Source organism: Zingiber officinale, chromosome 7B (assembly GCF_018446385.1).
Source record: "Zingiber officinale cultivar Zhangliang chromosome 7B, Zo_v1.1, whole genome shotgun sequence".
Lineage (NCBI taxonomy): Eukaryota > Viridiplantae > Streptophyta > Magnoliopsida > Zingiberales > Zingiberaceae > Zingiber > Zingiber officinale.
Window position 1 is genome coordinate 93,881,938 of NC_055999.1, and position 19,524 is coordinate 93,901,461.

Consider the following 19,524-nt stretch of genomic DNA (forward strand, 5'->3'; position numbering starts at 1 on the left):
CCGGCGAAAAAGTCTCCTCATAATTGATTCCCTCTTTCTGAGTATATCCTTTTGCAACAAGCCTTGCTTTGAAGGTTTCTACCTTCCCGTCTGTCCCTCTTTTCCTTTTATAGATCCATTTGCATCCAACGGCTTTTACACCATCTGGTGGTTCTACAAGCTCTCAGACCTTATTAGAATACATAGACTCTATTTCAGAATACATTACCTTTTGCCAAGATACTGCATCTATATCTTGGAGTACTTCGTCATATGTACGGGGATCAGGTTTATGTTTACCCAGGATCAAGTCCGAAGACTCTCCCAAAAACATGAATCTCTCAGGTTGCCTCACAACCCTCCCACTATGACGTGGCACTGTCTCTGGTTGTGTATCATGTGTGACACGTGTTGCAGTTTCTTATGGTACTTCATCTTGTACTGTTGGTATTAAAGTAGACGTGTCATCTCTTATTTCTTCTAGAAGTATTTCACTCATGGGCTTATGGTTCATTACATAATCTTATTCTAAAAATTGAGCATTGGTGCTAACAATGATCTTCTGATTTTTAGAATTATAAAACAAACCACCTTTCGTTCCTTTAGGATATCCTACAAACAGGCACACTTCTGTACGTGATTCCAACTTGTCAGTATCTCCCTTTAGCACATGTGCTGGACTACCCCATATCCGTATATGATTCAGACTAGGCTTACGCCCATTCCATAATTCCATGGGAGTAGAAGAAACTGTTTTAGAAGGTACCATATTCAGAATGTACACTGCTGTTTCTAAAGCATATATCCAAAACGAATTTGGTAAGTCTAAATAACTCATCATTGATCTAACCATTTCCATAAGAGTCATATTCCTTCGTTCTACCATATCATTCTGTTGGGGTGTACCAGGTGCAGACAATTGGGATTGAATCCCGACTTTTGAATCTCCAAAGAGGTATTCGCCACCACGGTTAGACCATAGTGTCTTGATTCTTTTACCAAGACGTTTCTCCACATTAGCCCTATATTCTTTAAACTTATCAAAGCATTCAGACTTGCGACGCATCTAGTAAATGTATCCATATCTTGAATAATCGTCTATAAAGGAGACGAAATATTCATAACCACCTCTTGCCTGGATAGACATAGGACCACACAAATCAGAATGAACCAATTCTAACGCATCTTTGACTCTATACCCCTTAGCCTTAAAATGTCTCTTGGTCATTTTACCTTCCAAGCAGGATTCACATGTTGGAAAGTTTTCCAACTCTATTGAACCTAAGAGTCCATCGGCTACAAGCCTTTGAATCCTACTTAAGTTAATATGACCAAGCCTTAGATGCCAAAGATATGTTTGGTTCATTTCCGAAGGTTGTTTTCTCTTATTAAAGTTATAAGATGTGTTATTAATTTCTATATATTGCATTGTGGGAGAAATTGGATTTAAAGTATATAAATTGCCAACCAATGTACCAGAACAGATAATCATCTTATTTCTCTTTATAACCACATTGTTACTAAAGGAAATAAAATATTCATCCAAATACAGTTTAGAAATTGAAATTAAATTCTTTCTAAAACTGGGTACATAAAGACAATTTCTTAAAATCAAACTTCTATTCCTATCAAAAGATAAGTAGACGTCTCCCACTGCAACAACCGCCACCTTAGTAGCATTGCCCATGTAGACGGTTATCTCTTCTTCAAATAGTCGTTGGGTTTTTTGGAACCCCTATAAAGAATTACAGACATGATCAGTGGCTCCCGTATCTACACACCAGGTGCTGGTAGATAACATCGCTAAACATGTTTCAACTACTAGAGCATGAGATATACCTTTATTGTTCTGATTCCTACGAGGACAGTCCGCCTTCCAATGTCCTGACTGCTTGCAGATGAAGCACTTGCCCTTTGGCTTCTTTATTCCAGCTTTTTGTCCTGTACCCTGAGGTTTATTCACTCTCTTTGCTGAAAAGACCTGTTTCTTCTTCTTCTTGCCTTTCAACTTAGAAGTAGAACCATTTTCAGCATAGTGAATCTGAGAATTGTGATGAAATATTCCTTCTGTTGCCTATAGTTCTGTCAGAAGTTTCGCCAACGTATACTCTCTTTTGTTCATATTATAGTTCAGGCGGAACTGCTCAAAACTTCTGGGTAGCATTTGGAGAATTATATCGACCTGGGTTTCCCCATCGATTTCTCCTCCAAGGACTTGTATTTCATTCAGATAAGCCATCATTTTGAGGATATGATCCCTTACGGGTGTCCCCTCAGACATGGTGGTTGTCATTAACTTTCTCATTGTCTCTTGCCTGACAGTCCGACTCTGGTACCCAAAAAGTTCTTTGAGATTGTTCATTATATCATAAGTAGTTGGTAATGCTGATGTTGCAATACATTTGACATTGAAGCCAAAATGTAACATCGCGCCATCTCATCTGCTTTTACCCATTTCTTATGATACTCAATCTCCTCTGGGGTAAAGTCACCATTAGGTGTATCTGGGCATACCTCTTACAGTACAAACTTATAACTTTCAGCAGTTAAGACAATATCTAGGTTTCTTTTCCAATCATCTCTTTCCGCTTGTGCTTCAGGTAGTTCTTGAAGTCCTTCTAGCCTGAAGGCAGCTTCTCAATAATAGTAGCCACCTGAAGGTTTTACTCAAAAACCATCCCTTTTGAGTGAATCTCATGCAAGATCACTTGAAGCTCCTAAACTTGGTTGATCACCATCTTGGAGTCAACCATCTTGTAGTATAGGAGTCGGCCCACGATGAACTTCTTGGCCCTTGTATCCTCCATTTTGTACTTCTTATCCAGGGACTCCCACAACTCCTTAGCCTTTCTCTTCATGCTATACACAACATACAGTGAGTTGGTAAGGTAGTTGAGGATGTAATTTTGGCAAATGAACTCAGAGTGAGTCCATACCTCTACTATATTGATGGTCTGCGCATCAACATCCTTAGCACGCTTGAGAGGGTCCTCGGTCAAGAACCAAGCCAGATTGAGCGTGGTCAAGTAGAAGAGCATCTTTTGCTACCACCTTTTGAAGTTCAATCCAGTAAACTTCTCTGGCCTTTCCCCATGGTTAATTGACATAGTTTCAATCGGGGCAGAGGGGGTCTTCATGTGTTGAGTTTGTTGCACCTCAACATTTTATTTTGTGGCCATCTCAACTGAACAAAACTCTATTTCAAAATTGTTGGACAATCTATTGCCGGAGATATTGGGAAAAATTATTGAATTGAAATTACACAAAATCAATTCTAACTTATCTGTTGAGATGACCTGAGCGTATAATCTCAGGCTACTAGTGGGACTGGTTCTGCCAAGCTTTCGATGGTCTGAGCTGCCAAGTTGATACGATATGTAGTAGAATCGGGAGTCAATCACCGAATCGAGAAGATAATTCGTTGACTAAGATATCAAGGTCCGCGTTCAACGTATTTTCCTTAAAACATATTTGTCCTATCTCCAGTTGTGCTTTGAGGTTCTTTTGGGTTGTCTATTTCCCAGGATATAATAGTAAAATCATGCACGCAACCAAGCATTGGTTGTTCGTGGCGAACCGAGAATGCACTTGAGTGCTATCATGAGTAGTTCAGCCAAACGGATGCATGGTTGAGAGAGTTTTGTTGGAGAACATGGGTGGACAGAGGTTCGCTTCCTGCTCTTCCTCTCGTTTTCTCTTTTGCTTATCTTCCGCTACTCTCTATCCTTTGCTCAAGATCCAACGTCTTTATATAGGAGCTCTCACCTTGTCTACAATGAATGATCAAATTATGATTATTTAATGCTGGATTTTAATGAGATTAATGTCTTCATTAATGTCAACGTTACAGAATTATTAATAATGAGTTTAATATCGTCATTAATGCCAAGATGTTACGAAGTCACTATTAATGAGTTTAATGTCGACATTAATGCCGAGACGTTACAGAATCGCTATTAATTTCATATTAATATTTCTGTAACCCTCTTGAGTAGGTAGCAAAAAGAGATTTAGTGGCAAAACGTTGGTTTATTCACTTGGGCAAATCTCGCCTCGACTAGTCCAACATTCGACATGTGCAGGTCATGCTCGCACACGAGTCAACTTTGGTTCAGTACAATCCAGACCCTGGATTTGCAACATCAATACATATGTTTACAACATCAATGCATGTATCATAATTCAAACCAACAATAAAATAAGAGACTTCTAATATGAGACTAATAATCCATGCACAATAAAATCTCTTTGTCTCATTCTCTTTATTTTATTCACATTTCTAACAAGGAACACTTATTACGGAGCGGAGGCGATGATAAATGTTTGGGAGCCAAAGATCGAGCAGCCCGACGAGTTCAGTTTGTCTCATGCTCTAGATTCTTGGCGGCTCCTTCGGAGAGTACCTCAATAGCATTGAAGCTGGTTGGCAGGTTGCTTTGCCATTCTTATCAACCAATTTGTTGTGAAAGTTTTAAACTTCAGGCAGATTAATTTCCATTGTTTTGTGTATGATCAGGTTAGCCCAGACCTGTACGGGGATAACAACACGAGATTGTTTACTTACTCGACCGTAAGTTGACATTATCCTTCTCTGCAAGTTCTAATTGTTACTCGTCTGAAAAATTTAGAGTGATTCTTATCAAGCAACTGGCTGCTACAATTTGCTCTACTCTGGATTTATTCAAATTAACAGTGAGATTGCGATGGGCGCGACGATCTTTCCGTTATCCAAATATGGAGGTTCGCAGTATGATATTAACATGCTTGTTTGGAAGGTAAGGAAAAATCGACAGATATCTGCAAGTTCTTGCTCATTTTAGTTGGTTCGTGACACAGATGATTCGATGATGTGGGTAGGATCCGAAGGAAGGGCATTGGTGGATGCAGTTCGGGAACGACTACGTTCTAGGCTGCTGGCCTTCGTTTCTCTTCTCATACCTCGCCGACGGTGCCTCCATGATCGAATGGGGAGGTGAAGTAGTGAGCAATCTAACTGCTACGATGTGCAGACCGGTAACGGCGATCGATGGGGGAATTTCTTCTACCACGGGGGTCCTGAAAAGAACTCCAATTGCCCATAGAAACTGTACTAAGCATCATATAGTGTTGGTTTTGCCTTCCTTTGTGACTTTTGACCTCTCTATGAGAAAGCTTTAAAACACAAACAGAAGTCAATCTGATTCACCTTGAACCAATATATGTTTCTCTTCTTTTAAAAAGAAATGCTAAAAAATGATGATCAAAGTCTGGTTGTTGCCTTTGACAGATGGAGAAACAGCTAAGCCATGAACCGAGACAGATAGCAATTAACACAACACAACAGCTTTTGTTGAGACCTTCCAACTAACCAATCAATTCACTGCATAAGACAACTAACCGGCTTGTTCTTATAGGCTTTTTGTTGTAAACGATTCCTATAAAAAAATTTTGTGAGGCTCGATCAGTCATTCTCAGAAGTAATGGCGTAAGATTTATCATATAAAAAGGCATTCACTACACAAAAGGCGGGTCCCGCCGCCCAGCGGCCCCCTAGGCCTGGCCTCACAGGGATCCTAGGAGTAGGTAAATCAGCGGTGAATGCTGGCCCAGGTAAAGCGTGGTGTCTCCGGAATTTAACACAGTCGGCCCAGATTATTCATCCAGTGTGCGTCCGTGGACCTTTGACCCTACGACTCATTGTGCAAGGATGTCACGCCTTAACCGGTTGATCCAGCCCGCGGGGGCTATATATAAAAAGGCATTCACGATCTCTCATTTGGTTGGTGTCTTCCTTGGTTGAGACGATTGTTGCCACCGATACGACGATACCCCTAATCATTGCCTGCTCCTGCACTGACTTCCTCTCTTCCGATGTCTTCCTTCTTCGCCATGACTTGTGTGGTTGCACTTGCTTATGGTTTTTGTTCCGTTAAATGATTTTTTTAGTTAGTATCATGTATCTAGTTTTTTAGGCTGATTAATTCTGGATCATCGATCCAGTTCCATAAACCTTTTTTTTATCAATCAGAGAAAATTTAGAAGTGAGAATAATCTAACAATTTATCATTCTAGATTTGAAGAAAAATACTTGATAATGCGTCACAATTGAAAATTGAACAGCCAATGTTTGAAAGACGCATGAGCCGTGGTACTTTCTTGTTGTTTTGTTTACAGAGATGGAGAGGAGTTTCATGTGTTTCCCATGTGTGTTATTATTACGTAATTAATTTTTATTACTATAATAAAAACAATTTTTGTTAAAAAAAAATTATGCTTGTCCACTTAGAATATTTAAAAGGTAATGACAAGAAAAGAAAACAAATATTTTTATTTATGAGATGCCACCGTCCCACAACTACTTTTATTTTTTAATCTGTCATGTGAGAATTTAATTAATAAAGAAAAAAAAACTTGGAAGAATATTTTTCTTTTTCTCGAAAAAGAATTTGTTCCTTGCCCCATCAAATTTCATGTTCTAGTACGATTGTTTCATATTCCTTATTCCTTCAATAAAAAAATGTAAATAAAATAGAATAAATCCTTAAAATTAGCCCCTAAAGTTGAGTTAAATGAAGTAAATGAGATGATTGAGTTTTGAGATAAATGCCAAAAATTTAGGGTGACAATTCTAATCATATTATATTGTAATATCATGAGTATAATTATGTAAACTGATGTAAAGTTTAGTATATATTTATTAAAAAATTATGAAAAAAACAATTAAAAGTAATAAAATAGTTATTAGAATTAATTTAATGCTATTTGGGAACAAAATATGAGTGTACTATATGTCCTTGCACAAGCATTGAGGTTAATTAGGAAATTACTGATTTTAACTGGGTGTAGATGCAAAAGGAAAACATACCAAGGGTTTTCTATTAATTTCTCTGACAGTTGTGGCATTGTCCCGCCTTCATTCCGCAGAAAACCTATCGCTTGCCTTACCATCTCTTCTCCCATCCATTCGAGTCGGAAGAGCGCCTGAAGGTTGGAGGGTTCTTCTTCTTCTCTGCTTCCTCTGAGGTGAAAGTTGATTCCTTGCTTGCTCTCTCTCTCTCTCTCTCTATATATATATATATACTTTCGGATATATTTTGTAATTATCTCCTAATTTTTCATCCCTCGCGTTTCTGGAAATTAATGGAGAAGCTTTGGTTGTGCGTTCTATTTCCAAAGGTAATCTTTTTTGTACTTTCTGATACTTTTTGCTTCGTTTTCTCGATCACGAATGGTTGAAGGCGAGTTCTCCTATAGGTTAGGTTGTTTTTTTTTTTTTTTTTTTTTGTCTGTTGCGGCGATCCCTAGTTGGAGATTTTTGGTTGTAAAGGTATCTGATGGATTCTGGATGTGTTTTGTGTAGGTGCAGCGGAAGCTGGCAAGAGGAGGATGAATTGCTTCTGAAAAATTAAAAAAAAAAACTATACTCTCCTGGCCTTTCAACTCAAACAGATAGCAACAATAAAAAATAAAAGGTAGAAATAGAAGAGAGACAGAATTTTAACTTGGTTACAACCCAGTGGTTGTTAATCCAAGGCGGTCGGAAATCGCACTAGCAGAGTTTCTCTCACTGTAGGCGGAGAAGCCTTTTTTACACACTTAGAGCGCTCACTAGTTGCTAGGAATGAATACAGAGTTGAAAGAACAATTGATTCTCCTTTTCTAGCTCCAGGGGTCTTTATATAGCTCCTGGAAAGTCTATCCCGAGGGTCCAAGGCGCCTCTAATAAGGTTCAAGGTGCCTCCAACTTGGTGAGTGGATAGAATTCTATCTGATGCTCGAATGGTCGTTTTGACCGGGATGAAGGCGCCTTCATTAAGCCTTGAAGGCGCCTTCAAGGTGAAGGCGCCTTCAAGCCATGATGAAGGTGCCTTGAGCTACTTTTCCAGCTTGTTGTTTCCTTCGCTTTGACTTCCGAAGCTCCGTTCTTTTTGGTGATTTCGGCCAACCGAAATAGGGCTCATCTGAACCCAATTTCCGGCATTCTCCTCGAGCAGGCTTCCGTCCCTCGAACGCCGCTCACGTTCTTCTCGCCCACCGGTGTACTCTTCCGCAGCTCTCTCTTCCTTCGGACGCATCGAACCCGTCGGCTCCCTTCCCGTGTCGTCCTTCTCGCTAGCTGCGTCTTCCGTTCGACTTCTTGCGCTCCTAAGCTCCTGCACACTCAGACACAAGGATCAAACACAAAGATGGACCTAACCAACTTGGTTGATCATATCAAAACACCCACGGGGTCCAACAATCTCCCCCTTTTTAATGTGCATCAACCCAAGTTCAAGTTAGGGTCAAAATAGACAAACAGTAATTTAAAGAAAATTACTAAACTAATATTTTTAAGCATAAATTTGCAATTAAATAAAATTGCAACTATTTAATTAAGAGTTAAATAGAATTTTTCAAAAATATTTTTAAAACTCAGAGTTTTTAAAAAAATTCTAAAAAAAAAATCTCTCCCCCTAAACTTGTGCTTTCTCTCCCCCTTTGATCACAGCAAAAACGGGATAATTATAAGAGAATATGATATTTATTTAAAAAATATTTAGTAAAATTTTAAGTTAAAAAAATTTCTGAGCAAGATGAATTTTTCCAAAAACTTCTAAGTAAAAATGAATTTAGAGTTTTCCAAATTTTTTTTTAAGTGAACTGATTTTATAGAATATTTCCAAAAAAAAAATTACTAAGTAAAATGAATTTTTTGAATTTTCCAAGAAGATGTTTGAACAAGTTTCAAAGCATTATATAATTCTAGTTTAATGCTTTTTCAGAAAGTTAATTAAACATTGTATTTCAATATTTCAGCTTTCAGGTCGTGGCGAGGCACTAGGCCTTCTTGGTTATTGGAGTAACAACCACTTCCTTAGACAAAGCTTTATAAAGAAATTTTAACATTTAATTTTTTCTTCTGAAAGCCTTAATTTTAAAAAATTTAATTTAGCACAGATTTTGGAACCTAGTAGAGGTTCCTTCCTACTGGATTAGTCAAATACTTAGGGGGTACATAGTTCTTGGAAATTTTTCTAAGTTGACCTTGATGATGTTTAACATACCAGTTTAATTTTCCATAAATCCGAAGTTTTGACTTTTGAAAAATATTTGTTTTAAAACAAGCATTTGTTTTCAACTTTTCAATTTCTAATTTTAATTTTGCATTCTCTAATTTCAAATGTTCATTTTCCTTTTCAAATTTATCTAACTCTTTAGAAAGGACTTTAATAAAGCGAAGAGACTGAGTCGGGGTTAGATTACGTACCTTACTTATCTGATTTGGTGATGCTCCCCCTTCACTGCAGCTTTCTTCCTCTGATGTTCCTCTCCCTTCATCTATGCTCATCTCTGAGCTTGACTCTTCTTCCAGCTGATGGTTAGCCATTAGCGCTAACCCCGAGAAGGCTTCGACGTCTGATTCGGAAGAAGACGAATCTGACCAAGTGGCCTTCAGGTTCTTCTGTTTGGAGGAAGATTGTCGCTTCTCCTTTACTCTTCCATTTTTCTTCAATTTTGGGCAGTCATCTTTGATGTGCCCTTCTTCGTTGCAGTTGTAGCAACGAACCGATCTTTTTCTTTGCTGATGCCTCTTTGTCTGCGATCTAAATTTATTAGAATTAAAAAACTTATTAAATCGTCTTACCATTAATGCAGCTTCGGATTCGTCGATCGAGGCTTCGGAGTCAGAATCGTTTGTTCTTGCCTTTAAGGCAATGTTCTGACTTGTTTTCTCCACTTCTTTGGGCTCTGCAATCCGAGATTCGTGAAGTTCAAAAGTTGAAAATAAATTTTCTAGAGTACTTACCTCGAAGTCCTTAGAGATGTAGTACGCATCTACTAAGGAAGCCCACTCGGGAGTTCTCGAGACGGCGTTGAGCGCGTACCGGATCGAGTCCCGGTTCGTTACTTCTTCTCTAAGGTTGCTTAGTTGAGTTATTAGTTCCTTAATCCTTGCTTGGAGTTGCGCTACCTTCTCGTCGTTGTTCATCCGATAGTCCATTAACTGGGTCCGGAGGATGTCGCGCCTCGCTAGCTTCGTCGAACTTCGGGGGATGAATATTCGCTCCGGCCATCGTCTTGATTGTTGTGCTTCAGTCGGCGGTTAGTCCTTCTGAGGCGGTCTGGCTCTGATACCAATTGTAGGTGCAGCGGAGGCCGGCAAGAGGAGGATGAATTGCTTCTGAAAAATAAAAAAAAAACTATACCCTCCTGGTCTTTCAACTCAAACAGATAGCAACAATAAAAAATAAAAGACAGAAATAGAAGAGAGACAAAATTTTAACTTGGTTACAACCCAGGGGTTGTTAATCCAAGGCGGTCGGAAATCGCACTAGCAGAGTTTCCTTCACTGTAGGCGGAGAAACCTTTTTTACACACTTAGAGCGCTCATTAGTTGCTAGGAATGAATACAGAGCTAAAAGAACAATTGATTCTCCTTTCCTAGCTCCAGGGGCCTTTATATAGCTCCTGGGAAGTCTATCCCGAGGGTCCAAGGCGCCTCCACTAAGGTTCAAGGCGCCTCCAACTCGGTGAGTGGATAGAATTTTATCGGATGCTCGAACGGTCGTTTTAACCGGGATGAAGGCGCCTTCATTAAGCCTTGAAGGCGCCTTCAAGCCATGATGAAGGCGCCTCGAGCTACCTTTCCAGCTTGTTGTTTCCTTCGCTTTGACTTCCGAAGCTCCGTTCTTTTGGGTGATTTAGGCCAACCGAAATAGGGCTCTCCCGAACTCAATTTCCGGCCTTCTCCTCGAGCAGGCTTCCGTCCCGGCTTAACGTCCCTCGAACGCCACGCACGTTCTTCTCGCCCACCGGTGTACTCTTCCGCAGCTCTCTCGTCCTTCGGACGCACCGAACCCGTCGGCTCCCTTCCCGTGCTGTCATTCTCGCTAGCTGCGTCTTCCGTTCGACTTCTTGCGCTCCTAAGCTCCTGCACACTCAGACACAAGGATCAAACACAAAGCAGGACCTAACAAACTTGGTTGATCATATCAAAACACCCACGGAGTCCTACATTTTGTTAATTTGTCATTTGCCTTGGCTTGTTTTTATCATATAGCTATGTTTTGGTGTCAAAAATGCTTTTCGGGTGGTGCTAGTGGAGCACAAGAAAGATAGACAAAGGAAAGTCCTTTAAAGTAAATTTTATTCGCTTTAAAATCAACATAGATATATACATTTTGTAATAGGGAAATGGAAGGAAGAAATCTACTTGAAGTAAATTGATAGATCGACTGCACTTGTGTGATATTACACTTCTGAGGCTACGAGAAAGGATAGTTGCTTGAAACATGATTAAGGCAGTGGTGTTTTTTTAATAACAGCAATGATATTGCCCAATATATTCATGCCTCTCCCTTTCTCTTTCTAGATTTTTATGACAGAGAGAATTCATGTTAGTTCTGTGTATGGTTATGATAATCACTTTTCATGTAGAATGATATAGATTCTAGAATCCATGAATTATGATTAAAGTATTTATTTGAACTGAAAAAAGTTATTTTTGAAGTAGTACAAATAATATTAGGTAATTTACATATTTCAGTGTTGGATAAATACATCTCTCTCTTTTAACCCTAACCGTGTTAAAATTTTCAGCTTGATAAATTTCAAAGCAACAAGCTGCCATGAACAGAGATAGCAGCTCTACTGACACTTCGTCAAATTATTTGGGACGGGCCCGGCATCGTAAACGATCTAGTGAGGTTGACAATTGCATTGTCAATATCCCTGTAATTGGACAAAACTAAATATCTCTAGATCATCTTCAATGAATTGATGCACTTCAACCGTCCAACTTCTGTCATCTTCTTTCTTTAATTTTTGCTTGGTTGCTGTGAACTTAGGGTTGATTGTGGATTGAAATATTAAATCATAAGAATGTTTATATGCTTTATTCATGCAGTGTTATAGATTTTGTATCCCATCTCAGGTCTCTTCGGACTCAGATAGAGCAAATGAATCAAAGCTACTTGTTAATGACCACAATAAATACAAATCAATGCTTATTCGTACTTATTCATCAGTGTGGATGATAGCAGGTTTCTCTTTTATATTATATATGGGACACCTTTATATCTGGGCCATGATTGTTGTCATCCAAATTTTTATGGCAAGAGAACTCTTTAATCTCCTTAGAAGAGCCAATGAAGAAAGACAACTACCAGGATTTAGGCTCTTGAACTGGTATAATATGCATTTGTAATACTATTTCTATCCTATTGTTTGGGATGTGGCATGACTAACTTTTAAAAAACTTTCTCTGCATAGGTTAATGGAAAATTTAGCTGGTCACTTGTTCCATTTGATTTTATTTCTATCATCTTGCAGGCACTTTTTCTTCACTGCCATGTTGTTTACTTACGGACGCTTTCTCAGCCGGCAGCTTGTGAACACTATGACTTCAGATAAACTCTTGTTTAAGCTCGTGAGCGTGCTTATCAAATATCAGATGTTTATATGTTACTTTCTTTATATTGCAGGTTATAACTTTCCTCCAATTTTCTTTCAATTTCTTTAGCATATAAAATATTTTTGGCAACAGTCTCTCTTAGATGCAACATCTTTTTGCTATTAATGTTTTTTGTGCTTTATTAGTTAATAGCTAAAAGAATGTGTTACCTTTGAATATTCCTAATTTGTTATTTTCGTTTGGAAACATAATTGTCCAGGTATTTGTTTCCCCTCCTATTTCTTTGTAGGTTCACATCTTAATTAATGGCCACAGTGATTTAAAATTCTTCAAAGTCAGTCAAATATCTTCGACATAGAGTTATTTGTAATAGCAGGATGATTAAATATTAGTGTGAGACAGATGTTGCTTTCCCTCATGCTCATCAGTATGTACATAATTCTCTATTTTCAATGGTTTGTTTAATGTATTCAAGTTTGAAGCCAACTCTAGATCCTCCAAAGAAAGTTTTAGAAGTGTTACGTCGGAGAATATTAAATAAAATAAAACAGACAACTTTATCATTCACAAAAAATTACAGGATATTCTTGGTTTAATCAAAGAAATTGGCTTGCAAGCCTCTTAATGGAAGGGAGAGGGTAAACTAAATGTTTCCATTTCTGATGGGAGCAAATGATTGAAAAAAATTATCTTATTGACACTTTTGGGTTTGTTATTTTAATCACAATTACATGGACAGTACGTATCAACACTAACTACCTGTGGAGTGGAGCTTCGGTGGATCATCATGTTTCTTCCCCCCAAACATACTGGGGCTTTTAGCTCTTATGTAGTTGGAGCTCTCCTTTATTCTTGGACCAATGATTTGTATCAAACTCCTTAGATGTTGTCATTGTCAATGTTTAGGATTTAAAACAGCGGTATATCTAGTTAATATCTTGTTGGTCTATGATTAACCTTTCATAATTCTGACGGATCTTCTATTTAATCTTCCTCTACATTTATTTATTATAATGTGAGCAGTGGTTAATAATTTTACAGAGGAATGATCAATTTGATTGGATGGTGGCTTAGGTTTTGTCTGGTTTATTCTCACACTTAAAAACAAGAGATACAAGTATCAGTTCAGCCAATATGCATGGACTCATATGATTCTATTGATGGTATTTGTGCAGTCTGCCTTCACTGTAGCAAACATATTCGAGGGTATATTTTGGTAAATGTTCCATACTCTCTTGCTAATGCCCTACTTAGTGAAAGTTTGGTTCTGTAAATGTCTCCAAGGATATGCATCTTTCAGTGGCATGATACTCTTAATATTTTGAAATAGTATGAGATCATTATCACAATTTTACTAGTGTTAAATGCATGGATGTTGAATATATTACTATGCTAATACAACTCAGCATAAATCCATTTGAGGGATCAAATCTTGGAAAGTAGATGGTCTTAATTGTGCCTCCAGCATGTAGGGTCCAGCACTTGTTTTATGGAGGACATCTGACACCTGAAAAAGAGTTAGGCTGTTCTGAAGTAAACATGAATTTTAACAAAATATTATAACTAGAATGGACTGGCCAAACATCACCCAGATGGCCTCTAGGTGTGTAGATGCACACCATTTGCTCCTAACATTTCATTCATTAGCAGACATGACAGTGCTTCACGAAGTGATCTTCAATTTTTGAGTATAGGAATCATTTCCTTCCCTGACAACATTTAAAACCTATATATACCAAATGTCAAATAGTTATGGTCTTGTGTTAAATGTATATTGGTAATGACAAGTGATACAGGAACTTGACTCTTTTCAATGACAATCTTTTTACCATTCGTTGCTATGCTGTACAGTTAGCAATCTTAATGTTGCTTATGATTTTAAGTTTTCGTGTTCTTTATTTGTTTATCAACCAAGAATGTCTATCTTTTACAGGTTTCTCATGCCAGCATCGCTTATAATCATCAATGATATTGCTGCATATTTTTTTGGATTCTTTTTTGGGAGAACACCACTTATCAAACTATCTCCAAAGAAAACCTGGGAGGGTTTTATTGGGGCATCAGTTACCACATTGTTTGCTGCGTTTGTGGTGAATACAATTCCCTTCTTCGCTGGCCACATGTTGTATCTTGATTCTCATTTGTTATCTTTTTGTCATGTGTTGGTAGTTTATGCCATGCAGTCTGGAGATTTGTCATAACTATTATTCAGTTTAAGGCATTCGTTTCGGCATCTTTCCAGATTAACCAGACTTGTTTCCTCCACTTTCTCATCTTCATTTGGCAAGTGTAAATACTTGAAAGTTTGTAATGTTGTTTAGTATTAAGATGAAGCAATGGAAAAGAGTGCGAGCAATCTAGAATGGAAACAAATCAGAGAATTAACCTCAAATAGAGAAAATTGGAGATGAATTGTGCATTTCTCATTAAGTGCATCAGCAGCAAGTTAAATTAATAAGGTGCAATGGTCAACATTCACGTTTTGATTTGCCTGGTAAAAAGACTTTCCAATTCTATTTTGGTGGATTAGATGTATCTTCTCCGTGCTTGATTTATAATCTTGATTTGATCTGTGAATACTTAATCTTGAATGCGGAGTGCCATACATGTGTGAATACTCAATTACTTTTTCCTTCTTAAAATTTACAAATTTCTTTTTCAGTTATCAAATATATTGGGCAGGTTTCAGTGGCTTACTTGTCCTAAAAAGGTAATGAGATTCAGCAAAATGGTATGCACTTCTCCCCTTACAGTGCTAACAAATGGGCTACGTGCAGGACTTGTCGACTGGATGGCTGCACTGTGATCCTGACCCTTTGTTTAAGACAGAATATTTCTTAGTATCTAGTTGGATGCAACGATGGGTACATTTCATACTATTTTACTTTTCATGCACTAGTTAATTCAGATTCATTCTATTGTATATCAAGGATTAATTTTAAGTCTCTATTTGTTACATCAGTACTAGATGGACTTAGATCCATGGTCAAGATAAAATCCCTCACTGTCAATGATGCATTAAATGATTGAGATGCAACTAATAATAAATTTCAAGTTTGAATTACATAAAGGAACTTTATACTTAACGTTTTGAGATAACTATTAAGTGTGCATGAACATAGTTTAAAATAAGAAAAGAAGCAAGAAAAAATTAGGATGAATGGACAATAAACTATAAGAGATTTAGCTATACTATATTATACAACAAGGAGAGATTGACTTAGATAGTGATCGAGATACTATTAATAAGATAAAAAAATATCATTGAAATTTTAAGAAGCTTATAGAGTTGTGATTGTAATGTGCATCTTGGGCTAAAAAATATACAAGGCTATGGTACAATCAATCTACACTACGGGCCAAAGTGTGACAATTAGGAAAAACATGTAAAAAAGAAAGACAAAAATCAGTGTGTCGTCGAGATGAGAACACTAAAATTTATGTGTGAATTGCTGTAAAAGAAAAAAAATACTATTTATTATCTGAGAGTAATTAGCTGTAGTTTTAATAAATAATTAAATGAAGAAAAATGGGAAAATGATGTTATGGACATATTCAAAAATGACTAATAGACTATGTAGCAAGACAAGCTATATTGATTAGAGTCGATGGTGTAAGTGATCCAATCTCTACCGGTATATCTGTTTTAGTGTGATCGATGATTTTTCTATTATTTTTTTTTGGTTGTATCATTCTCAACAGATTGTTCCTATTCCTTTATTTTTATAAATCATTTTAATTGTGTCTGACATTCCCTGTTCCTTGTAGTTTCCTTTGAAAGAAATACCATATTTGCCAGTACAGTTTCATGCTCTAGCTCTTGGCTTATTTGCTTCAATAATAGCTCCATTTGGAGGATTCTTTGCAAGTGGTTTCAAGCGGGCATTTAAGCTTAAGGTGATACCCCAAAATCAAGTGTTGGAAACTGAAATTTATCAGTAATGCGATTTCTTTTGTCAAACTTTTCTAGGATTTCGGTGACAGCATTCCAGGACATGGTGGCATTACTGATAGAATGGATTGCCAAGTAAGTTGCTTGAAATCATTCTCAAACTGTTATGACTTTTGCAATTAAGAATCTCTACTGATCAACCTGAACTATCAAACATTCACATCAATGTGGATAATGCGTGTGTTCTTAGGAGCAGTCTAAAGTGATCCAAACATAAACTATTTTGAACTATTTTGCTTAGTTTCTTAATATTTTTGCCATTAGTGTCTTACACTCACACAGCAAGCAACTTGATGAATTTTAAAATGTTCTTTAGCTCGATTCTTTGATGATTTGAGAAGCGCTCATCTTCATAATGTCTGTATCCTATCGAACAATCATTCTTTTTCTTCAATGAACAATCTAATACTGTTTATCCGATGCTATTTACCACAGATGGTTATGGCTGTTTTCGCATACATATACCATCAATCATTTGTCATGTCGCAGAGTTTCTCAGTCGAGATGATTTTGGATCAGGTATAGCTTATTTCTGAATTCCTATCCGTCATGCTACTCATTGTTGTACCAATTTTTCTTTCTCCTCTCATATTCATCGAATATGCAGATATTACGGAACCTTACCTTTGAGGAGCAGCATTTTCTATACGAGCAGCTTGGAAATATCTTACAAGACAGGCAATTGTCGCAACCCTAGTTTTCCTTTTCCTATCTGAGTAACAAGCACCTCCTGTATGTACATTATTCTCATTCGGCATTGCCACCTCATAACATAATCCTAGAGAACGCACATACCCTTTCTATACTACACCTTAATTGGAATGAGTGATATAGTACATTCCTTTGGTGTAGCAATCAAATGATATAGCAAGTTGTTCTTATGTTTGGCCTATCTAATTGGTGTGGTTCATAATTTATTCACTGTGGTCTAATTACATCTGGTTTGTCGAGTTCACTCAGCTCTTTGATTCACTTCTTGGTTCATTCACTCATTTGATCCTGCTTAGATCCACTCAATTTGTATTATCTTTTGTAGTAATTATGCTCATTTTAGACGTCTGTCATAGTTTGTTTCTAAATTATATAAAGAAAGATAAATCACAGGAATTTATAATCCATCATTAAATGATTAGAAGTTGAGAAGATTTTTTTTTTCCGAGCTATTCGTTCGGTTTGCACTATCTCAATTTGTTAGGATTCGATACAATATAAAAACAACGCATTACACAGAGTGAGAAGTCCTCAAACAGATTGCAGAAATTAAATTGAAATCAGATGGCAGAATTATTGAGAGCTTCTGGCTTGGAGATTGATGTTGTAGTCTCCTTTTTTATCTCAGTCGTTGGATGAAGCTGTCCACGTAGGACTCATGGAGGAGGTTCGTGTCGGTGAAGACTTCCCCTAACTTCTCTGCGTTGCTTCTGAACTCCTTACCTTCGTCTTCCACCATCACCTTCCTTATAGCCACGGAAGTCATGGGATCGAAGGTCGTCAATTGTACTCAGGGATAAAATTCTAATCTACAGTACCAAAAATTTCTTTGACCCCAGTCATCTGTCTTGTCCAACATTAATCGTGATTTACTCCCTGTAGAATCTTATGGCACCTTTTTGCGACCTTCCTTATGGCCACTGCCACGTCTTCTCCGGTGAAGGACCCATCGGCCTCGTTCCTCGCCACCTCCTCTCCCACCTTCATTTCCGTGCACCACCGAGCGATCAGTCCGTTGTCGATAATCAACGGCAGCACCACCAGCGGGAGTCCGAATTGGAAGCTCTCGATCACCGAGCTGTATCCGCAGTGCGTCAGGAAGCCCCCTACATAATCGCTCCTGAGCCGGACGGCTTCCTTGCTGCCCAAAGAAACGGCACCGCCGAGAGCTCCAGCCCGTTGGCCAGCTCTCTCTCCTGCTCTGCGCTCAGTGTTGCCTCGCTCCCTATCGCGACGTAGACGACGCTCCTCGGCAGCTGCTCGCTCAGCCACCGGAGGATGGTCGTCGTCGTCGACGACGACTGCGCTTCGGCGTGCGATGCTAGTTCGTCCGTCTGTGTGGGCAGCAGGGCGACCGGCATGACGTCGCCGACGCCAAATCGCGTCGCGAAGAGCGATAGCCAAGAGGATTCATGCTCGATGCAGCTCCGGAAGGCGACCAAGTTGCTCGATTTCAGGACAGAGATCAAGCGTTGCGCGTCGCTGATGCCGGAGGCGTTGTCTCGGCACAGCCAGATCACGCCCTTCGCCTCGTGGAGACGGAAGGCGACGGTGGTCGGAAACGGGACGCTTTCCGGCGGCTTGGTGAACTCCTCGGGAGTATGCGACGATGTCGACCCGGTGATCTTGTCGCAGATAAAGAACAAGTTCGAGGCTCGGAAAACAGAGAAATACGCACAGGGGACGTTGAGCTCAGCGGCGATGGCTGGCGCCCAGTGCTGGCAGAAGTCGATGATCACCCAGTCTGGCTTTGTCGACCGGAGGAAGCACGCGAAGTGACTCTGCAGTCCGTCGAGCGCCTTCTTCAAGTACTGAACTTGGTCTGGAAGGAGGTCATTGGTTGACTCGGCGTCGAGCGGGAGGTTGTCGATCGGCGGCAAAGGTAAAGGTACGAAGTCAATAAACGGTGCGACATCGGGAGGGAGTTTAGGGAGGCGGGCGATGTTTCTCGGGGTGGAGAGGAAGGAGACGCGGTGACGGCGCTTGGCCAGCGATTTGGAGAGGCGGAGAAAGGGGAGCATGTGGCCGAAGGCGAGCCAAGGGAAGACGGCGATGTGAAGAGAAGCTCCATTTCCGTGATCCGCCATGATCGGAAACAGAGGCGGAAATGTTAATTTATAAGATCAGTTTCACTTTTTTTTTTTTTAATTTCAAAAAAACATCAAATCCGCCGCTCCATGGCTCGAATGCCGGATCTACGTATATAAAGGAATACATAAACAATAGGCACTTAGGCTGCGTTGGTATGCATGATAAATATCATAAGATTATATTTTCAAAAAAATTTTAATAGAAAAAAATATTTGGTAGAGTTGATTAGAGGTAGGATTATGAATGATTAATAATAGAATTTATAATATTTTGATCTCAAGAGATATTATATATACTACCTTTAATCTTATCCTAATCAACTCAATCTTATCCTATCATACATATCAAATGGAGCCTTAGTAGGATAGAATAGGATAGAGAATAGGATAGAGTATGTAGGTCTACATTCTATTTTTAT

At 38.7% G+C, this 19,524-nt stretch overlaps 2 protein-coding genes and 1 pseudogene across 7 annotated transcripts in view; 2 read left to right on the forward strand and 1 right to left on the reverse strand.

Annotated features, from left to right (window-relative positions):
* LOC122004550 overlaps window positions 1-5,326 on the forward strand; it is a 44,404-nt gene extending 39,078 nt beyond the window's left edge. Inside the window, exons 2-7 of the mRNA XM_042559421.1 lie at window positions 3,975-4,002; window positions 4,267-4,378; window positions 4,496-4,549; window positions 4,608-4,754; window positions 4,837-4,992; window positions 5,246-5,326. Of these exons, the coding sequence (XP_042415355.1) occupies window positions 3,975-4,002; window positions 4,267-4,378; window positions 4,496-4,549; window positions 4,608-4,754; window positions 4,837-4,992; window positions 5,246-5,326 (578 nt within the window). The remainder of the gene's footprint in view (window positions 1-3,974; window positions 4,003-4,266; window positions 4,379-4,495; window positions 4,550-4,607; window positions 4,755-4,836; window positions 4,993-5,245) is intronic.
* A 1,512-nt stretch (window positions 5,327-6,838) lies between these two features.
* On the forward strand, window positions 6,839-17,196 carry LOC122006340 (phosphatidate cytidylyltransferase 1-like). 6 transcript variants are annotated; one of them, XM_042561804.1, is made up of 13 exons: window positions 6,841-6,981; window positions 7,319-7,430; window positions 11,539-11,645; window positions 11,873-12,126; window positions 12,271-12,422; window positions 13,427-13,568; window positions 14,286-14,442; window positions 15,015-15,062; window positions 15,130-15,216; window positions 16,121-16,249; window positions 16,323-16,379; window positions 16,740-16,823; window positions 16,912-17,196. In XM_042561804.1, the coding sequence occupies exons 3-13, from the start codon at window positions 11,568-11,570 to the stop codon at window positions 16,999-17,001; spliced, it is 1,278 nt and encodes a 425-aa protein (XP_042417738.1). In that variant the 5' UTR covers window positions 6,841-6,981; window positions 7,319-7,430; window positions 11,539-11,567; the 3' UTR covers window positions 17,002-17,196. The 6 variants fall into 6 exon arrangements, with proteins under 6 accessions (XP_042417739.1, XP_042417738.1, XP_042417742.1 ...); XM_042561807.1 differs by lacking the exon at window positions 7,319-7,430 and adding an exon at window positions 7,108-7,134 and having other exon boundaries at window positions 6,867-6,981; XM_042561805.1 differs by lacking the exon at window positions 7,319-7,430 and having other exon boundaries at window positions 6,839-6,981.
* A 332-nt stretch (window positions 17,197-17,528) lies between these two features.
* On the reverse strand, window positions 17,529-19,102 carry LOC122004551 (annotated as a pseudogene).
* Window positions 19,103-19,524: the final 422 nt, after the last annotated feature.

Bases quoted from the DNA above. Each gene is read 5' to 3' on its own strand.
- LOC122006340 (XM_042561805.1), top strand. From the start codon at position 11,568: ATGAACAGAGATAGCAGCTCTACTGACACTTCGTCAAATTATTTGGGA. The intron at 11,646-11,872 runs GTTGACAATTGC...ATCCCATCTCAG, and splicing joins ATCGTAAACGATCTAGTGAG to GTCTCTTCGGACTCAGATAG. The intron at 15,063-15,129 runs GTAATGAGATTC...GGCTACGTGCAG, and splicing joins GGCTTACTTGTCCTAAAAAG to GACTTGTCGACTGGATGGCT.